Raw genomic sequence first — 20,701 nt, 5'->3', positions numbered from 1 at the left:
ATATGAGAAATATAAGTAAAAGAGGCTAGTAGGAATTTGCTGAGCACTTGTGGTACATCAGTGAAAGATGATTACTTACTGGTAGCTATTTCCTAAAACTACGTATTGAAATATTCACACACTGTTCAAGATTTAGGTTTAACTTTGATAGGGACGAAACTGTATAGCAGTGGATGTTTGTTGCACCTTTTACATCACTAATTCATCTTCAAAGCAGTAAAACCAAACAGCACACAGTACATGTTTTCAGATAAAATGGCAAGTAGAATAGATGACGACGGTTTAGGGAGTACAGTCACAGACCTAACATAACTTTCTCCCCAGAACCAGTCAGCTATAGAAAATACCCCTTAAACATAACAGACAATAGGCAAGATAAAAGGTTTAAATTGCATCTTCATTGCAGAAATCTGGAACCAAATCAAGTTTTTTTTTGTTTTTTATTTTTTTTTAAGTTAATCAGACTTGCACGGCCATAGATGTGCAGAGTTCCCCAAAATACAGGACAAACTTGTTAACATGCACTCAAATCTCAGTACAGACACCATTCATGTCCCCTTTTAAGTTCTAATTATTTAAAGCAGCCTGACTTAAAAAGCTATTCAGAACTGTGATCTTTTTGACAAGAATCACTACATCTTCTGGTAAGATCATTTAGCAGTCCACAGAATGCACAGGGTTCTTAAAGAATACAGAAGCAAAATATTAATGTAAGCTGTCACTGAAACGAGTATGAAGAAGTGATAAAATTTTACAGCATAATTTACTAATGATGATAGTACTAAACCTGTTAAAGAAAAAACTAGTCCTATGATCTCAAATTGTTCATAGCACGCTGTCTTAAAAGATCTTGGAAGCAAAAAAACCAGCTAAGAATCTAGCAGGTGAAAGGAATCACTGTTACTCTAATGAAGAACATAATTAATTATTAGCATCTAGGCACTAGTGTGAGACAAGTCTGCCTCTGATCATCCGTTTCATGAAAGAACACTACCAATAGTCTATGCATTACTAGAAGCTAGAGCATGTGAATACACTAAAGAAACCTCTAAGCACCTGTTGTGCAGACGAGTATTGTTCATTTGCCTTAGAAGCATACTATAAAAGATAAAGTTTTTGCTATTTTCATTCTACTTATTCATAATTAAAAATGCTTTTGAATAAGGTACAATAAGGTGAAAGCTCAGAGGTCCAGAGCTAAATATGCTAGTTTGGACTGTTCTCAGAGGAAATGGAACACCACCATCTCAATGCCTTGACGAACACAGCTATGTAAACCTTGTCATAATAGTTTTTTGACATTACAAATGCAATTAAGTTATGGAAGGAGATTATCTCAGAAATAGCATGAGACAGTCCCTGGGTGGCTTATAACCCACCAGACTTCTGAATTAAGGAAGGTCAAACAATAATTTGCAAATAAGTGATTTCCTTTTCTGAGATTTCTACTATTTAAATATAATTTAAAACCAGCTGTGAATAGCAAGCTGATAAATATGAAATGTCACAGGAACAAATATGATATACAAAGGAATTTCTTCAAACACATATCTCTAGAACTTTAAACTAGAAAGACAGGTAAGAAACATCACCACAAGTATAGCCCTTAAATCTATATTTGTTCTGTAAATTAATTTCTTAAATTTTAAAAATAGTTGGTTGTTACTGAATGTTTTGAAATTTATGCTAAGTGCCCCAATAAAAACATTGAAACCTTACTTCAAGTACTTTTTCCCCCAAAATTTGGACTCCATTCTAAATGGAAAACATGACACATACATAAAAAACCCACCATCAAACTGAGAATGAGACAATAGTTTTTTGGATTAAGAAAAATACCACATGGTATTTTACAGCTTCTAGACAAGAATTTTTCAGCCAGAATTCCATTTAATGTACATGAAATTAACTCATTATTTGAGGCAAATAAGCAAAATGTCAATAGTTTGATATAGGCTTGCCCTCAGAGTTGTCTGTGTCAGTAAAACTGAAATTATAATCTCTTCACATTTGTGAAGTGTGAGTCTTAGACAACAGGACTGTGAGAAAATCCATCTGAAAAGACTGATTTTCCTAAGGATCTTAATTTTATGTATGACTGCATTTTAATGCAAATTGTGAAAGTGTTGTTATTCTAATTCCAAGGAGGAGTGCAATTTAGAAATATTCTACCCTGAGGTGCAAGGTGCAAAGTGCAAAGAACATCACCTCCATAAGACCTGCCCGGGAAAACATGAAGAAAGCAGTCACATTACTCACTAATGGCTTGATAACTGACATAAAACATTCAAAACCAAGCAGAAATGCATAGGCTTATGCTTTTGAATTGAGTTTAAATCCTAAACTAGTGTTAAATTAAGGCCATTGCTACTGGTAGGCATGCAGTAAGAACAGCAGGTCTAAAGTCAATCATCACTGAAGAAAAAGCTACAGCCAAGCTGATATACCTGCCCCACTTACAGATAACCCATGATTAAAGAAACACAGATTCCTCTTACGTATGCCTAAAAACGGAGACCAAAAGGAACCAGTGGCAGTAAGCAGAGGATGGAGAGGAGGTGAGCTGGCGCAGCCACTGAAAGAAAAGTTTGTGAAACTCCTGTCTAAATGTAATTTGTGGTAAGGAAATTATAAAGCTGAATGCGCAGGTAAGTGAGTTGAGTTCCTGCTGCTGAAAATACAAATCAGTGAAATCTGTTGTTGACAAAAGGAATCAAGACTTCAGAAAAAAAAGCCTTCGTCTCCATAAAGCATGAAATTTCTCACTAAAGGTTTTTATCCTTTTAATAGAGCAACAGATATAATTATTTATACTCCAAAGAACATTGACGAACAATTTAAGCAGCCTTTACTGATGTCTAGGACATAAGAGAAATCAGCATCAGAACAAGCTGCCCTTCCTTCAATTGTGGAAAAAAGGAAAAAGAAACACAAAGTGCTCGACCTGTTCCACAAGAACAGAATGTACTATTTGCCATGAGAATGGGAGCAGAAATAGCAACTTTTCTAGAATTGTAAAACATCCAGAGCTGTTGGCCCATAAGCAGAGATAGAAAGACAAAGTCTGTTTATACACCCTGTCTTTGGAAAAGGTGTGTAGCTTTATACTGTAAGAAAAAAAAAAACAACTAACCTGGTCTTCAAAAAGATAAAAGTGGATTAAAAAGTAGGCATGGCTATTTAGAAAAGTGTTTCCATAGCTAGATTTCAAGAAATCCATGACAAAGGCTGACTGATATCTTGCCTCCACGTTATATTATAAATCTCTCTTCAGACATAAGAAAGAGTACAGACCAGCAGAAGTAGACAATAAAAAATATACAGTGAAAAACAAAAAAGAGAATGCAACTCGGCAGCGTGCATACTGCAGTGCTCCCAAGTGCTTTGTCACTCACAAACATTCAGATTGGTAAAAAGAAAGCTGATGCATGATCTGAGAATCAATTAAAGTTTGGTACCAAAGGAGAGCAAAATGAAGAGAGGATATAGATGAATGTGGAATAACCAGAGCGTAATGGTCTGAATTGTCTGAGCAGTGGTTCAGACATGGGCCTAAATAACAGAAATGAATACAAGCAATGATGTGAAATAAACACCGTGTCAGCAGAGACCATGGCAAAGTACCCATGCAGGTTAGTTAACAAAGGTGTATGTGGCTACAGTGGATCATGTGTGAAGCACAAGTAAAAGTATAAGTACCACGATATATTTAAAACAAGTAGTGGAACAGCTGGCATCGGAAGAGCTACATTATGACAGTGGTTTAGTTTTCATTACGGAAGCTAAAGCATTATGGGCAGTTTGGGCTCACCAGCCTCCCTGACAGTGTGCACACTTTCTATGCTTCTGTGAGAGACAAATGGTAGAAAGCTGTGGGGAAAACATATGTAGTTTGATCTATCAGAGCAAGTAATAAATATTGATAAAAATAGCACACTGGAGGAAAAACCCAAAGTGAGCAGTTAGACAAGAAAACATCTGAAAGCTGACAATCCAATAAGAAAAAGAAAGAATAGATTGAGTAGATATGAAAATGGAAGTAATTCAAAAGGATAACTTAGACATTGAAAGGAGAAGATGGAGAGAGATACGTCTCAAGAATGGCAAGGTACACTGCAACCAATCAAAACATTATTTTGAGTTGTAACCTGGTTAAGAATCTGATAAAAAAAGTGGACTACATTTTAATTATTGCTCATTATTATTGCTTTAATTATTATTTTATTGCTTTAATGATATAATTATTGCTTTAATTATTATCGCACATTTTAATTATTGAAAAGGATTTCTCAAAACCAACAGGTGTAATGACTGTTACACTATGCCTCTTTTGCATTTTACCTAACCCGATGTTTTAAATGTGATCCCCATTAGGAGTATAGAATGGGCTCCTTCATGAAAAAGAAAGCTGACAAGACGTGCTAAAAGCAGGTTTTATTGTCACTAGATCACTGGTGCGAGATAAACATCTTCTCCAGTAGAAAGAAACGCTGTGTAGCCTTGTTGCTACTGGATTGCCCTGCCATAAGGCAAATAAGAAGCAATACTGGAATATTAATGCCCTACTAACACAGATATGTAAAAAGAGTTCATAAAATTTTCCTTCCCAATTTTAAGAAAAATTATGGTAAGTCAAGTTGAAGAAAAGTTTTGTCTGTTGCCATATTAATATAGAAGTTATTTCACCTGCACAATCAAGAGAACAATTAGACTCATAAAAATATCAAGTTTTCATAGTTAGATCCCTAATTCTTGAAGCCAGCGTGAAATGATTATAAAGATAGGCAAATTCTGATTTTAAATACCACACTAATTTGATCTCATCGAGACAGCTTTTAAAACCAGCATTCAAATATGATGGAAAATTAAAACTTAAAATGTATATCCTCTGCCAAGAAATACATTTTCTTCTAAAACTCCAGACTAGTTTAAGAAAAGCCAAATTCTAAGGGAGAAAATGAAAAGGTTCATTCTAGATGAGGAAAGTTTCCTAGCTTCAAGTGATTGGAATTGATTTTTAAAAGCTTTTCTATGTGAACTCCCACCCTGACACAAAAGGTAAATGGACAGGAACGTCATGTAATCACAGCGTGCAGTACTGCTTTCCAGCCTCCTTTGCATCTGTGATAAATCCACAACCTCTGAAGCAGAGATTTAATATATTCCATACCCTATAAGTGCCTAAAATGGAGTCTTTTCATTATGTCCAAATTTATCATGGGATAATAATTTCTCTTATTTTAGCTGGGCTCTCCTGAAGCCCTTTTTCGATCTACTTTGTCCAATTCCAAAGCACGTGAATATGGCCTTCAGTGTTATAAGGAAACAGTGATCTACCCTGATGGAAAGAAAATTAGCTGCTTTCCTAAAAACATGTTTATTTAATATGCTTTGCCACCACAGATGCTAATACCATTTCAGTGTTGCCAAAGAAATTAAAATTGTCAGAACATAGATTTGCAGTAGAAGGGAACTGCCCTTCAGTGCATCAAATGCATTGTTGAAACAACAATTCAGAAGTCAAGTAGTAACACACAGTATATAGACCAATATTATCTACCAACCACCTTATCTTGAATAAAACAGGCAATATGAAAAAGTGATTAACTCTCTTCTGTTGCTACGATGAATACATGAATAGCTCTAGTTGCTTGATACCACCTTGAATGTAAGAACTCAGGGGCTTTATTCCCACTTGTACATTCTAGCAAAAATTAAGCATACGTGGAAAATCAATAACAACGTTCTGTCTACCTGCTACAATGTCTCACAATAAAACAGCATCACAACACCTCTCTCTTTCAAGAATATTTGGTAAGACACCCAGATCTGTAAAACTTGGAGAAAAACTTTAAACATTGACCATAAATGTGTATATAAGAACTTTTCAAGTATGACAACATAACAATGATACAATTTATGATACTACATCAACAAAAATACAGTCCAAAGAACATATGGATGAATAATGATGTTTTCATGTGCATTAAATTTCCAGATGCAGGAATTATGTTCAAAAACACATGCATGCACAGCTGGAAATCATGTTCCTTCTTTTTAGTCAGTAGCTATGTTCTTGACTAAAAATGCTGATATGATTTCCTTGGCTAGTGCAGACAGTACACAATGTTGAATCAACATGCCAAAACAAGACATCCTTTTCTATATCAGACAAGTACTCCAACAGTACTGCTAAAAAAAGGTTTGAGGTTAGAAGTACGGTGAAAATTACAGAATCATAATTCTTTGTCATTTTACATTTCCTTTATCAATAAACTTTCTGTCACATCCTTTCTAAAGACAATAATTGATGTGAGAAACTATGAGTAAAAGGCAACATAACAAAAATTGTAAATGAAATAATGTAAAATATCAAAATAGTTATCAGATTTCCTAAATATTCAAACTAAAGGAGGAAAGTTATCAGGTGAATAAAATTGAGTCCCAATTAAAACTAACATGAGATCACATCACAGTAACATTGCCATAGCCAGAAAATGTTTAAAGATAAATATAATTAAAATGCAAATTTTTCTCAACTACAGTCAAAATTATGAAATAGAAGTATGAGAGAGCTCTTTGTTCGCAAAAAAGAGGATCAGACAGATGTTATCCCTTCCTTTTCTAGTTATATTTTGTTTACATCAGTCTCGTGTCAAGGTTTGAGCTTCTTAAAAAGAAGTTTTTACGTTGAGTTTGGCCCCAAATGACTGAAGTAAAATACAAAATAATAGTCTGAAGAGAAAAAATGTTGTACTGTGGAAAAGCAGAGTTACATTGAATGAGATTAATATAAAATTTTTATATATCACGTAAAGCACAAAAGAAAAGTATACAAGGGCCATAATATTGCTTATGTCACAATTTAAATTAACTTTTCAGTTTATTATCAGGGATAGTTTTCTACAGTAAAAAAATACAAAGGGGTACATAAGATTTTGCTCTGATATTTTGAATATTCTTTTATTCTTCAAGCAATATAATCAGATTAACTAATACAATATTGTTTCTACAAATGAATACTTCTGCAGTAATTTAATTCATATTGCAGAACTTATTTTTCACTTGGTGACAATTTCACACCTTAGTTATTTTAGTGAAATGACTTGAGACTTCTGCTTCAGGAGATCCCTTCAATTAAGAGAAGAAATAATCTCACAAGTGTACCCTCTTTGTAAGTAATATAATGGCCATTCTGAGATCACAGTTGTATTACAGTGTATTATAAATATCTAGCTTTAGAAATGAACTTAAATTCACACTAGCCTAAAAAGATTCCAAGTAAATGCATTTAGCTTAGTAACTGTATATTGTACTTGCCTAGAATAATTTTGCATTTTAAATTGTTCTTTAAGAATTCAATGTGCAAACCCTTTAGAGTCAGCAGATTTTATTTGGCATTGAATGGATACTAAAACAGATCTCTGAATGAATTCTCTCAGAAGTACATAGTACTATTTCTTTACTATATAATTATAAAACCGTTACAGATTTATATTAGAAATCATTCAATAGCAATTTTTAAAAACAACTGTATGTTAATACACTGAATTTCTGGTTCATTTTATAACTTACCCTTCCTTACAATATGAGAAACTACAGTGGAATGAAATCTTGTTCTGTTTGAAATCACTAACTAGTTGTGACTGACTTCAGACAAGTCAGAACTTGATCTGTTGTCTGTCTGAACTATACTAGTTTTCTGAACTACACTTTTTCTTTTATCTTGGTGTGCTTTAGCCATAAAAGAATGTAACATGTATTGTAGCTGAAAGATTAATGTAAATTATTATATAAATTTTAAAATTGCACTTTCTGCATTATTCTGATGCTATGCAAAGTTTAATTTTGTGATTTCTCTGAAATTAAAACGAGTACCATGCAATTAAAAAAAGTCCAAAGCGCTTTGTTGTTTGACTTCTTCAATTCTTTAAGACTGCAATTTTAGGATGAAGGGGGGAACAAGAACTTACCTACTTGGTACTTTGGGTAATAAGTTGTCATTTGTCCACTACTGCATGACTGTCTCTTATGCCTCTTTCTTACATTTGTATCAGTGGTCTCCCATTGTGGACTTTTTCTTTTGTTTATTCTGATAAGAACTTCAGAACTACCACCAAGATTATCATCGTGGTTTCCACCACCATTTAATTTTCTGCTGTGAAACTGGTCATCCAGCCTTTCGGTCACTTTAGAAGAATTAGGTCCTTTAGATATTTCCATTTCACTTCCTTGTTTCTTTAATGCATTTTGCTTAGTAGAATGGGACCTTAAAACAGGATGTCTTTTTTCTTCCACATTGGACTGATTGGTTTTACTTTCAACAGCTTCAGGAGAATAAATGACATTATTTAAATCAAATGAATTGTGCTGCTCAATATGGTTGATTTTTCTCAGAAATATTCTACAATCTTTAAAGGTTTTGGCTTTCCATGCATTTTGAAACAGTTTATCTTGGCTTTGTTCTTTTCTAACATTTTGTTGGCAACAAATTATTCCATTTGTCTCAGCATGTGACTTAAGTATATTTGCTACACCAGGATGTGGGTTAAAGTCAGAAGATCCCATCATCTGTTGAACAAATGTGTCTCTGGCTTCATTTTCAGTTGGCAACAGGCTATTCTGAGGTTCTACCACAGTCTGAGTGGGCTGGATTTCTACTGTATTTTTTTCCTGGAGCTGGGGTATTTCATCATTGGCTTTCCCACTTGCACTTTTAAACAACTGGCTTTGGCAAAAGAACTGTAAATTTTTCTTGTTTGATTTCCAGCCTCCAGGAGCCTGGTTATACAGCTTTTTAACTTGTCCCCACCTATCATGCTGTAACTTCTTAAATTCGTTTCTTTTTAATCTGGCTAACGCAAAATTTCTTTTCATGCTTAAGACTGGAGACCTCACCATGTTATGCAACATCTGTAATTTCCCTGCTGGTTTTGAAGGAGAAGATAGTGCAAACTTTTTAAAGTGCTTTCTGAAAGGGCAAGTACTAAGATCAGACTGTTTTGTTTCCATCTTTACCTCTCTAGTACTAACTACCTCTAAAGGACTGCGAGCATTTGCCTTTCTCACTAGAGAAAGAGACTGTGTTTCTGTAGTTTGCATAAACCATGTGCAGAGTTCATTCATATTACACTTTTTCTGAAAAAGCTTTTTTACAGGTGATGTTTCAAACTCTACAGTGCAGGAGTCTAAAGGGTTTGACATTTCAGCATTACAGTCTTGTTCAACGGGATCCCTTTTTTCACATACACATTTATCAAATTCATTTACCCCCACTCGCAACCAGGTATTAGTTATCTGCTCAAATCTATTATTCAGTTCTTCCAACAAAGTGTCACTTGAAGTGGAAGTAGCCCACCACCTGAGGGAGGGATTTGATGAAAAAATGGGATCTGATGATACTTCATTAATGGGCCCAAATTCACCATCCTTAAGATCCTTTTTTGCATTTCCTGAATTTCTCAGTTCTGAGGTATCTTTGGATGCTGTGCTCTGATTTGATTGCCTATGTTTTTCTTTTAGTTCTTTAGCTTTTTTCAAATGGAGTTTGTAAGATCTATGTAGTAAGGCACTTCTACAAGTAAATGCACTAGATGATGCTAATGAATGTAAAAAATGCAGTGACGGTTTCCTGTCTCTAGCAGAATGTCTCAATGGAATTTCATGTTTTCTTGACATTGTTGTAATAACACTGTTTGATCCATTCTCTCTTGAATCCTTCTGCATGCTCTTTACTTGACCTGTATTACTACACAGTTGATTTTTTCTTTCCTGTGGTATATTTTTTTCTAACACATTCTGTTGTTGTAAAGGAGGCAAACAGTTGCTAATACTCACTTTTCTTTCCTGTGGCGAAACTCTATTAACAGTCACTGATATGCCGGAGATTTTTACTTTTGCTGGCCTACCAGGTTTTCGAATGGTGGTTAACGGTTTCTTAACAGACCGTATAATATTGCTGCAAGGATGTGGTGACGCTAGGTTACTCTTGATAGGTCTGACATAGTCATAACCAGAGACCTCATTTTCAGTAGAAGAATTCTGTAAGGCTTTTACTATTTCAGTAAAAGCATTTTCAGTTTCTCCATTGTATCCCTCTGTGCTGTGGTCACTGCCAAAATTAGAATCACTGTGTTGTGTGGGCAGAATGTTGATTACATTTAGATTACCTTCAGAAACATGCCTCTTAGTTCTTCTTGACCTTCCAAAAACAACTGTCACAGTAATATTTTTGTTGCTATTAACATCTTCTGTTACTACTGCATCAGATTTGGTACTTTTACCATCACTGCTAAGTTCAGGTCGCCTTTCTGTGCTTTCAGTTGCATCTATTTTTGGTTTTGGAGGCCGTCCAATAGGTCTCTTAACCTGCTTAACAACTTGAGGACCTATTTTCTTTGGTCTACCAGGTTTTCTTTTTAAAATCAATTCACTGCTACTGCTTGATTTCTCCACAACTTCACCACTGTGTTTAGATTCATTTAAGTTAGTTTGATCAGCTGTACAACAGCTTGTAATTGCTTCAGCATAAACACAACTTGACTTCTCCTGGGTACCCCTTTCACTGTAATCACAATCCTTGACACAGATTGCATGAGAAAGATCTCCTGGGGCCTGTTTGTCTAGCAAAGCATTTGTGTGCCCCTGAAACAAAGAAATATTTGTGCTTCCTTTGGAAGATGCAGCTGCAGATGTCAAAGTATATTTGATGCCTTCACTACTATTAACCTCTGAGACAAACATAAGCTTAATAGGACTAGAGTAGTTTAAGGGAGGTGAGATCTCTTCAGCTTCAGAAGTTTTACGCAAGTCTCCATTACTGGAAGTTGAACTGGATGAATCCAGGGTCAGAGATTTCAAAACTCCATCATTAACTGCTTGATCTATAACCATTTCTTGTTCACTTGTTGTCACGCATAGAGTGTTGGTTTTACTGCTGCTTGGCACACGCGAATGTGGAAAGAAGCTTTGTCCTGTGTGTCCCGTTTCACTTGGAGTGAAAGGTAAGCCCCTACTAGCAGCTGGGTTAATAACCTGTTCATAAGCATCATCTTTCAATTTTTGGCTTATTTTGTAAGTGTCCAGCAATGAGTCATTAGTTTGTCTGGCTAAATTTATTGTATCTTCTAAACGCTCTACGACAACTTGCAGATTTGTGTCTCTCACAATTTTACTTATGTTTATATCACTACATCTTTCAGCATCAACATCTTTCTTTATTTTCAGTTGTTCCAAACTTTCTAAACACTTTTTTGCAGTGGATGATTTTCTGAACACAATATTGTTCGTTACATATACGGAGTACCATCCAGGAGGCACAATGTTACGTTTAGTTCTGCTCAAGATTTCATTACTCTCATCCTTTAGAGGAAGCTGATTAGTCTCTTTTAAAATTGCACAATCTCTTTGCGTTTTTGTGAGTTTTGGCTGGCTGCCTGCAATAGCACTGTTCTCTGAAAGAACTAGAAATCCGGAGCTGGTTTGAAAATTAGTGAGAGGTAGTTTGAAAGACTCTGTTTGGTGTACTGGAAAGCACATTGGTTTGGTTTGGCAATTCATGCATGGATTACTTTCAAGATGTTGCAAAGCCTCATCTTCTATCACAGTAAAACTGTGTTTTTTATTTGGATATATTTTATCAACTTTTTTGGTAGATTTCTTTGCATTTCTCTCAGAAATCGACCTTTTCCTTGCAATAGTTTCATCAAGGCTTGCAAGCTCCCTCTTGATTTGCAAAGACTGTCGTCGAATGAATGGTGAATCAGGAGAATTATACGTTGCAAATAAAGTTTCCTGACGCTTGCGAAATCTTGTTTGGATAATTTTGTTTTCCATTTGTTTATCATGTTGGCGAAGTAATTCCATAAAGCTGTAATCACTTGCTTTCGCATTATGCAAAAGAGAGGTTATGAAGTCTCCTAATTTGACATCATTTTCTGGTGCCCTGTCACTGCTAGGAAGTTTTACAAGATTTGTTGCTATATCTGTAGTGTCTATTGATTTTAACTTTTCATTAATACGGTCCATTAAATCCTGAAAAATGGCAGAATGTTCACCTTTCTCAGCCTTCTCAGAATTTATAAAATTGTTCCTTTCTTGGTCTGTTGAGAGCAATGTTCCATCTGAATATTCAGTCTCTTTTCCTCTGCATGTTTTACCTTCATATTCAAATTCTCCTTTGCTTCCTTCAGCTGGCAAGAGGGATGGGGGCTGATTGATGGATATTTCAAGCTTGTTATTGTCTAAAGTTGGAAAATCTATAAGTAATCCTTCCGATGATTCAAATTCTTTTCTCTGTACAGGTGATAGTGGAGGCGGTGATGGGCTACGGGATCTATTTGAATTTTTAATGCTGTTCAAGAGATCACACTCCTTAGTTGAATATGTACATGGTGCTGCCTTCACACAATGCTTGTTATAATTTTGCAATTCTTCAGCACGGTACTTATGAGAACTACATGTTTTGTTCAGCATTGTCTTAATACATCCAATTGCTACAGCTTGGCATGATAGAGAATGGAAATCTTTAACACAAACAGACAGAGGTGGTAAACAAGTGTTTGGTCTTTGATTTTGTAAACAGCACCTTTTTGTCAGCGTACGTCCACTGCAATCGCAAAATGAAACATGAACATCATCTTCAGTAAGGGAATTGGGAGTTTCAGAGTGTTTCAAATGTGTTTGCTTGCAACTGCAAACTATAGGAACATTTTCATCTTGCATTAAAAATCTTAACATAGCCAAAGTCTGTTGCCAGTGATATGAACAAAAAGACTCCAAAACTTTGTTTAATGTTGATTTTCCTTTTTCCAAATTAGCTGTTTCCTCTGAATTTGCATCAGCTGTTGAGCTTGAACTGAAAATGAAAACACATCAAAACAAAATATAAATTACAGTAAAGCACCATATCTAAACCAGTTGTTTGTTTGCACTATTCAGTCATACTCGCAAGTGTCACTAGCAATGATATGCATCACATCTATAGCAGTGATAGTCCTACCGGAAGGAAAATAATCAGGAGGAAATCAAAGGACAAAGAATAGTTTGAAATATAGCTTCTTATATGTAAGTGTGATTATAATAACATTAACTTTCTGATATTTCAGACTATCTTAGTCATTAATGAAGAAAAACCTCACCATGAACCTGGGGGGCTCCCATTTCAAAAACTGAGGCACAGAGAGGGTGAATGACTTGCCTAAGGTCACAATTCAAGGTTGTGGCAGAGGCAAGAGCAGATCCATCTCCCCTGAATTGCACTAGGATATATATATAAAACAAAGTGTATTGAAAGCTCTTCGGGATACTCCTAAAGATCCTTCTAAAGAAATTTTTATTTAATTTTTTTTAAAGAACACTTAATAGGCCAGAAGAAAAATGGAAAAACTAGCCACTTGCTACTGTTAGTATTCTTTGCAGACAGAAATTTCCCTTCTATTTTTTAAATAAACTACAGTAACTGCAGTGGTACCTCACAGGCTCTTCACTGCAATATACTACACACACACATACACATACATGTGCGCTCACTTGCACACACACAGAGATTCCTTCATTAAACAGAAACAGAAATAATCATCACCAGAATAAATAACTTCTGTGACAAAGGTTAATATCCTTTAAATCTCAAATACAGGGTAGGCCTTTTATCTAAAAAAGACTTCCGAGCAGTTGTTCTCAAAGATATTAAGTCAAAATAAAATCACTTATAAGGTACTACCTTAACTATTTAATTAATTTCTTATAAATTATTAATACTAATGTCACTACTTACCTAATCAATCATTTATATTGAAAAGCTGAAAATTTTACATGGTAGAAATTAATACAGATATTTCTTCAATTAAATACAAAATCCTTATGCCGGATAGCAACTATCAACAGATAGTTAACCTCTAATTTAAATGTTTTGCTGAAACCAATTACATTATAAGAATTCTGTTTTAGAAAAGTATGTATTGTTTAAACATATCACCAAACTCTGAACATGACACTAACTTTTTGCCATATTATTTTTTTCCTGTAATTTTTTGCATTTAGGTCTGTATTTTGGAAAAAAAAAATTTATTGATTTGGTTTACAACTGTATTGATCAAAGAACAAACACATTTGAAATCTAATGTGCTGTATTAACCTAAAGTTGCCTATTAATTAGCTCATACCCAATATTATTACCATCAATAATAACTTTAAGCTTCAAGTTTCTTAGTGAAAATTATACACACAAATTTGTACTTTTTTTGTCCCACACGGATTTTAAAGTTTAGATCTTAAAACCAGCCAACTATGCTTAATAACTCCTCATGTTTTTTCTTCTCCTGTAATATTTAGTATTAAATGGTATAAATTCAAAACCAAGCATCTAGATGGTACTAACTCGTAAAAATGTAAGGTAATTGTGATGCTACTAGTTGAAATTGTAATTATGTTTAAACTGAAATAATTGACGTCTTAAAGAGAAAAGCAAAACCTCCTTGGACTTGCAATTGAAAGTGAACCCAGTATTATCCAAAAGTATGGCATTATCAGGATTTAACTGTTTTTGAAATTTCACTACACTAAGAAGAGTCTGAGTGCTACCCAGTCCAACAAACAGAGGAGTCACAAGGTGTTGAAACGTATCACTACACTTGTGAAAACGAAACTCACCCTAGTAATACAATTGCAGATAAAAACTAATTGCCTTCTCCACTGCAATGGCTTGAAAGATGTTTTGAAAAATTGGACAGAAAAAAAGAAAAATGAATGTGGCACTAGGTCTCCTTGTAAATTTTGTGATTTTGTCTGTAAATCACAGTAAATTTGTTAAGTGCTAATTTGCTAAAAAGATGTCTATAGTCTATGTGTCATCTAGACAGATATTTTCCTCTCTGCCTAGACTTGCAAGGTGTGTCTAATGGAGTTTCACTGGAGAGCTTTAATTGTAGAGGACTTGTACCCATAACTGCTATTGAAAATATGCTACCTGGTGGAAGAAACTGAGAAGGCTTTAGGGTTTTGGAATCAGTTATTAAAAATTCCAAAGGCCTCAAAACTGCTTTGAATTTGCTATGTGGAGATCAACCTATGGTATAAATTAATATTCTGCTTATCAGAGACTTACTGGACATGCGTCTAGTACAATTTCTTTCCTTGTTATCTACCCTTGTGTAACGTCTATAATCCGCTTTTCCTCAGCATGTGTTAGTTTCTCAAGCTGACAACCTCATCTATTCTGCTTTAATAGTACCAAACACCAAATGATCCTTCAAGTTTGTGAGAACACTTCAACCCCTTACTCGGTCACCATCTGGAAACAGATCTTGCTATGCAAACAAATTAAAGCATTAAAGCAACACATTTTCTTTAAAGTGTCTCTCTGTAGAGATGTCCACATATTTAAACAAACTAATTTTTAAGAAGCTTTTTAACACAATTATGGAATTATATTTCGGTTTTCTGTAATTCCTTCCCTTTAAATTTGTCATCACACATCAGTTTAGACTATCTTCAGGATAAAAGGCTTAAACCATAATTTCATAGAAGGAAGACCTATCACCTTCACTACTGCATACTTCCTCCACAGGACAGCCTTAAATTTCCTACAAATAACACACAAAAAGTTGACCAGAAAGAGCAGGTGGGCAATGGAGGGACTGAGAGGTGATGATCAATATGCACTGCTCTTCCAGCACCTTTTGCACGCTATGTTTATGAGGACAGAAATTAATCACGGAATGATATTTTTTTCCCCGGATGGAGGACAGGGGCAGTTAATACCATGGAGCCGGGATTGACTGGAGTTCAAAATTTGCAGGAAGGCACAGATGCGATAAGTTACATATTAGCTTTAGAGCATATCGTGTATAAAGAAAAAAGTAAACCTTTGCCTCCTCCACAAATCAAAAAAAAAAATCAGGAAAGAGCTCTATCAGAGGGCACTCAAAAGACTCCCTTCCCCAGTGTTCTACCCTCTGTTGTCTCAGCCATAGACAAGAAATGTCACTCTAGCAACTACTTTGCAGTCTAAAAAATAGGAACAGAACATACTTTTAAATACTTATATGAACAGTGTTGAACTGTCATAGAAATAAAAGTTTGCCTTATAGAAATGCTTGTCTTCTACTTTACTAAGTAAATAAGTCTTTAAAAAAAAGCTATGTACCATTTGTGATATAGATGTTATTTTTTAGCTGCAAACTCAAGTATTTAACTTTCAAAATTAGGAGGGTTTTCTAAAATTTCTTCTCTTCTGTGAGCAATGCGTCAATTCTGAGAGATCATCCTTCCTTAAAGCTACTACTTTTTGATATATTAAGTTCTCATAGTAAGTTAGACATTATGTGCTTAATTTCTACAGTTCTTGATCTTATGCCACTGCTAATAATCCTGTGCCTCAAGAGTAAGTCAAATGAATCAGTGTACAGGTTTTTGTTTGTTTCTTTTTTTTTTTACTGAATGAGCAAATCAATCACACATCAGTGTTGTAAATTTATGTGCAAAAGCATTGAAGTGCTTTACTACAAATTACAACGTAGAAACACGTTAACTAAACAATTAAATTCATACAATCAGATTTAGGAATATAACAACACAAAGAAGAAACAGAATTACAGTACATTTACAACACAAGACAAATACATGGAATTCATTAGAAAATATTGTAATAAATAATTCATGAATTATAGTGCAATTGATTTATGCATAAATATAACTAATTGCCTAAAAATCAGTTGTTAACAAAAATCTGTCAAAAATCAAGGCAGCCACAGAGTTTTACTAAATTACTGCGACAATGGAAATACTGCAATTAAAAAACAAATACAAGTATTTGTACTGTAAACAACTAAAAAAATCAGTCTCACTAAAGTTAATATACAATTTAATATAAAATTGTCATTAGCTACCAGAAATGGTTTAAACAGCTTTACTGAGCAGTAGTTCTAAAAACAGAGGCACTGTTTTTTAATATAAAATACTTGAGAAACATTCAAATAAGTAGAAAGCATGTAGGGCTTGCTTTCGCCTTCATTTAAAATTCTGCTGAAACAGGAATTTTCAGAAATTGTCAATTACTAAGTAGCGACTGGTAACTGAATTTATAAAACAGTTCAAAATGTATAATTTAAATGACATTTAATGGAATACATAGGGGTTGGGGAAGGAGAATCTACACATTTCCCTGCCTTTCCTTAGTGGTATAATCAAAGGTTAGCCTAATAATTAGAAACAAATAATTCTGTTCCTTTAAACACTTACAGGTTGTGTATCATCTATAAACTATCAAAAAATATTTTAATATACTATTTCTGGCCAAAAATAAATACAAGTACTAAAATGTTGAAAATTAATTATAATATTACATACAAAATTACTGAGTACTGTTAAGTCAATAGTAAAATGATCCCTGATTTTATGAATCCTGTTAAGTTTTTGGTCAGGTCATCTTTTAAATGATATAAAAAGAGTACTGTAACTTGCCTTCCATATAAACTTCTGACTCAAATTTATAACATTGTCTGAGGAGTAGAAAACATCAGTACAAATATTAGGCAACGTATTGAAGCCCAGCATTTTTGTAAGTAAAAGTGTATAAAGGCAGATCTTGAAACATTTACGTTTTTTTTTAACTTCATTTTTCAGTGAGGATATATCCACAAATTAATCCTTCCAGTCCTCACAAAATATGGCTTAATTCTTCTAAAATGAAAGATGACCCTGACATCTGCTGTTTTGTGACCTCCTTGTTATCAGGTACAGTTCTGCTTTAAAAAAAGGATTCATTCTGTAATACGCAAGTAAACCTTAATCACTGAAGAAGATTCAGTACAGATCCGAGAGACCAAAGAACTGAGACACTAGTTGTGCAGTTTCAAAGGATTATTCTGTTTTAAAATAGAATTTGTTATTTTTTCAGTAGCATTAATCAATATGGGCTAGATTTTGCCATCAGCATTGCAGTATGCTCTCCACTGAATTTAATGGCAAGTTTATCTATAAATCAAACTACTTGATGAGGCCCATATGTACTTAAAATCCTAATTCATTTGTATAATTAACCTATACACATGCAAATTTAAGTGAAGAAAAAAAAAATCTATGCATGTGCACCAAATGTATAAAAGTTGGAGAAAAGTCTTTTTCCATGCCAAAGTGGATGCATACAGAAAAAACCACATTTTGAAAGGAAAAGGGCATTGATGTTCAATATTGAATTTATAAAGCAAGCCCCCATTCTTCATATGTAGACATACACTTTGTGATATTACACCAAAAAATATTAAGTATGATATAAAGTCCAATGAAAATTCTTCAAAATTCATGTAAAAACTGCAATATGAATTGGTCTCCCTTAAATTCTATTAAAAGTTACGTATTTAAAGTGAACTGCCTAGCTCCTAGCTACCAAATTTATAAAGAACTTACTTCACTGAAAGTTCAAAACAGCTTCACTGTTTAATATTTGTATTTCTATCAAGACCCTGAACTGCAAATTTGGTTATTAGCAAAATGATAATGTAGCTTGGTATTCATTTTGATAAACTGAAAATGTTCTGAAATGTCACAGCAGCAAATACATTACAGTTACAGTGAGGTTTTTCAATAGGAGTGTGACACAATCCTGAAATAAATTTTAAGTAGTCATTAACATCAACTAACCAGCACATTTAAACAAAAAAACCCAAACAAACCCAAACCATTCTCAAGCTCATTCTGTGCACATTATGAACATGCTCTAAGTTGCATTCCAACTTTCTTTTTAAGCCTTACAAGTTACCTTATTTGTCAAACTAAAAAGAAAAATTATGTTAAAGTTTAAATTATTTTATGCCTAATACTATTTTATAGTATTCCATCTTATTTCATATTTAATAATTCTATGACTACAGTAATTTCTCAGGTTTCATAAGTGTACACTTTGTAAACACCAATTTCTTTCTAAACCACCAACAAAATTTTCTTAAAATGATAAAAAATGCAGTTTATGCCTGCTAAACACACATTTTTAGTAATGAAATGTTTTTCTTACTTGTATTGGATATTTAATAACAAACTTTTTTTCTTTCACAGAATGTACTATATCCTACTAATACTTCACAAATCCACTTCCTTTTAAGGAACTAGCTTTTTTTAAAAAATCCCTTGATTTGTATAATCTGAGTTACTTACAATTTATTGCAAGTATTCTGTGAAGTATAAAGGTCTGCTAACCCTTGGTTGCGTATTTCTATTATAAGATGAATTATTGAACTGGTAGAGTGGTTCTTCACCAATTGAAAATAATGTTTCACATGACAAATACTTGATTTCCCAAAACATCTTTATGCTATTGACTACTAAATAAAACCTGAATCTTTTCACCTATTTATACAATGATTATATTAAATACACACTATCAGAATTAAGTGAGCAACTCTATAATTCTGTCCACAGTGAAAACCCTGAATAAAACTATTTTTCAAAAGGCATGTGTGTGGTTTTTGAACTGTATAATTTCACGTCTTCTGTCAGAGTGAGTATATGTATTTCTCACACAGTGTGTGTATACAGACATACATACACACACAAAACAATTCGCTAACAATTATTCTACACAGGCTTGCTACTATTTTTGCAGCTGCCAGTCCCTGAATCTGTCATATTAAATAAGCCAGTATCTGTTAATCGGAGTTTCTTCTTCGGCGGAGTCTTCAATGTTCCAGATCTTTCTTTTACTTTATATTCTAAAGTGCTGTGAGGTACCCCATAAATTCCTTGTGCTTTGGAAACACTCATTTTCCCACTCATTACCATTGCAATTGCTTCTTCCATTATTTCATGATCATATTGCCGATAGCGGCCACGTTTTTTTCTTGGTTGCTTATTATCTTTACGATCCAAACTATCTTCTGTATTTTCTGAGGTTCCATCTACTGTCCCATTCTTAGCATTAAGACACAAAGGAGAGAGGTCCCCATGCAGAAAGTAGGAGTCAACACTTGAGTGAGTTACAGGTCCAGAACATTCAATTTTGTTCTGTTTGGGGAGTATATTTTTCAATTTTTGAAGAGCTGATCCTTCTAAGACTGAGGAGGTTTTAGAAACGTGGTACATAACATCCAGAAGACCAGCAGTATCAGACTGTGGTTTGGACACAGAACTTATTCTTAGCTGAGGAATTTTTAATTGCACAGTAGGACTTGAAGTTTCATATTGTAGATTTTCACTTTTTTCTTTAAATTGAGTGACCATTCTCTGTAGAGTTAACTGGTGGAGGTAACTGGAAGCTGTTGGGAATTTTAATTCTGAGGTTTCAAGTAGACTGAGTTTACTTTTTTCTGTGCGCTCTGCTTGAGCTCTTGCCCACAAGGCTACTTTTTGTAGGACTGCACAAGTTTCTTTACTGTCTTTAAATGAATAACTATCATTGAAATCTCGAGTTTTGTTTTTAAAAGGTGCAGGCTTTCCTGCTGGTAAGGCTTCTAAGTGGAGAAGTAAAGTTTTTTGAGGTATGCCATAAAGTATGCCTGCTTTATTTATGTCCAGTGCTCCAGACTGAATGTCTTTCAAAGCTTTTGAGAGCAAACCATCTGCAAACTCAGCACTTCTTTCCACATAGTCCTCTCTGTGTCTGTGTAGTCTCCTGGATGGATGGAATGAAACGATGGTAAACTGATGTATGAGAGACTCTCACACAGCTATGGAAGGGAAGGGTCCACTCCTTTATTATACTCCTTGCTTC

At 34.2% G+C, this 20,701-nt stretch overlaps 1 protein-coding gene across 7 annotated transcripts in view; it reads right to left on the bottom strand.

Annotated features, from left to right (window-relative positions):
* LCORL (ligand dependent nuclear receptor corepressor like) overlaps positions 1-20,701 on the bottom strand; it is an 82,053-nt gene that overhangs the window by 6,877 nt on the left and 54,475 nt on the right. Inside the window, exons 7-8 of one of the 7 annotated variants that reach the window (XM_069856266.1) lie at positions 19,771-20,602; positions 12,693-12,856 (exon numbers count right to left, since the gene is read on the bottom strand). The exons of 1 other annotated variant lie outside the window; for it this stretch is intronic. In XM_069856266.1, the coding sequence (XP_069712367.1) occupies positions 12,839-12,856; positions 19,771-20,602 (850 nt within the window). In that variant the 3' untranslated portion in view covers positions 12,693-12,838. Of the gene's footprint in view, positions 1-7,973; positions 12,857-16,420; positions 20,603-20,701 lie in introns of those variants that run through there. 5 more of the 7 variants (XM_069856261.1, XM_069856264.1, XM_069856262.1 and 2 more) reach the window with 5 other exon arrangements.

The sequence above is a fragment of the Phaenicophaeus curvirostris genome, chromosome 4 (assembly GCF_032191515.1).
Source record: "Phaenicophaeus curvirostris isolate KB17595 chromosome 4, BPBGC_Pcur_1.0, whole genome shotgun sequence".
NCBI lineage: Eukaryota > Metazoa > Chordata > Aves > Cuculiformes > Cuculidae > Phaenicophaeus > Phaenicophaeus curvirostris.
This window is presented reverse-complemented; position numbering and strand designations above follow the sequence as displayed.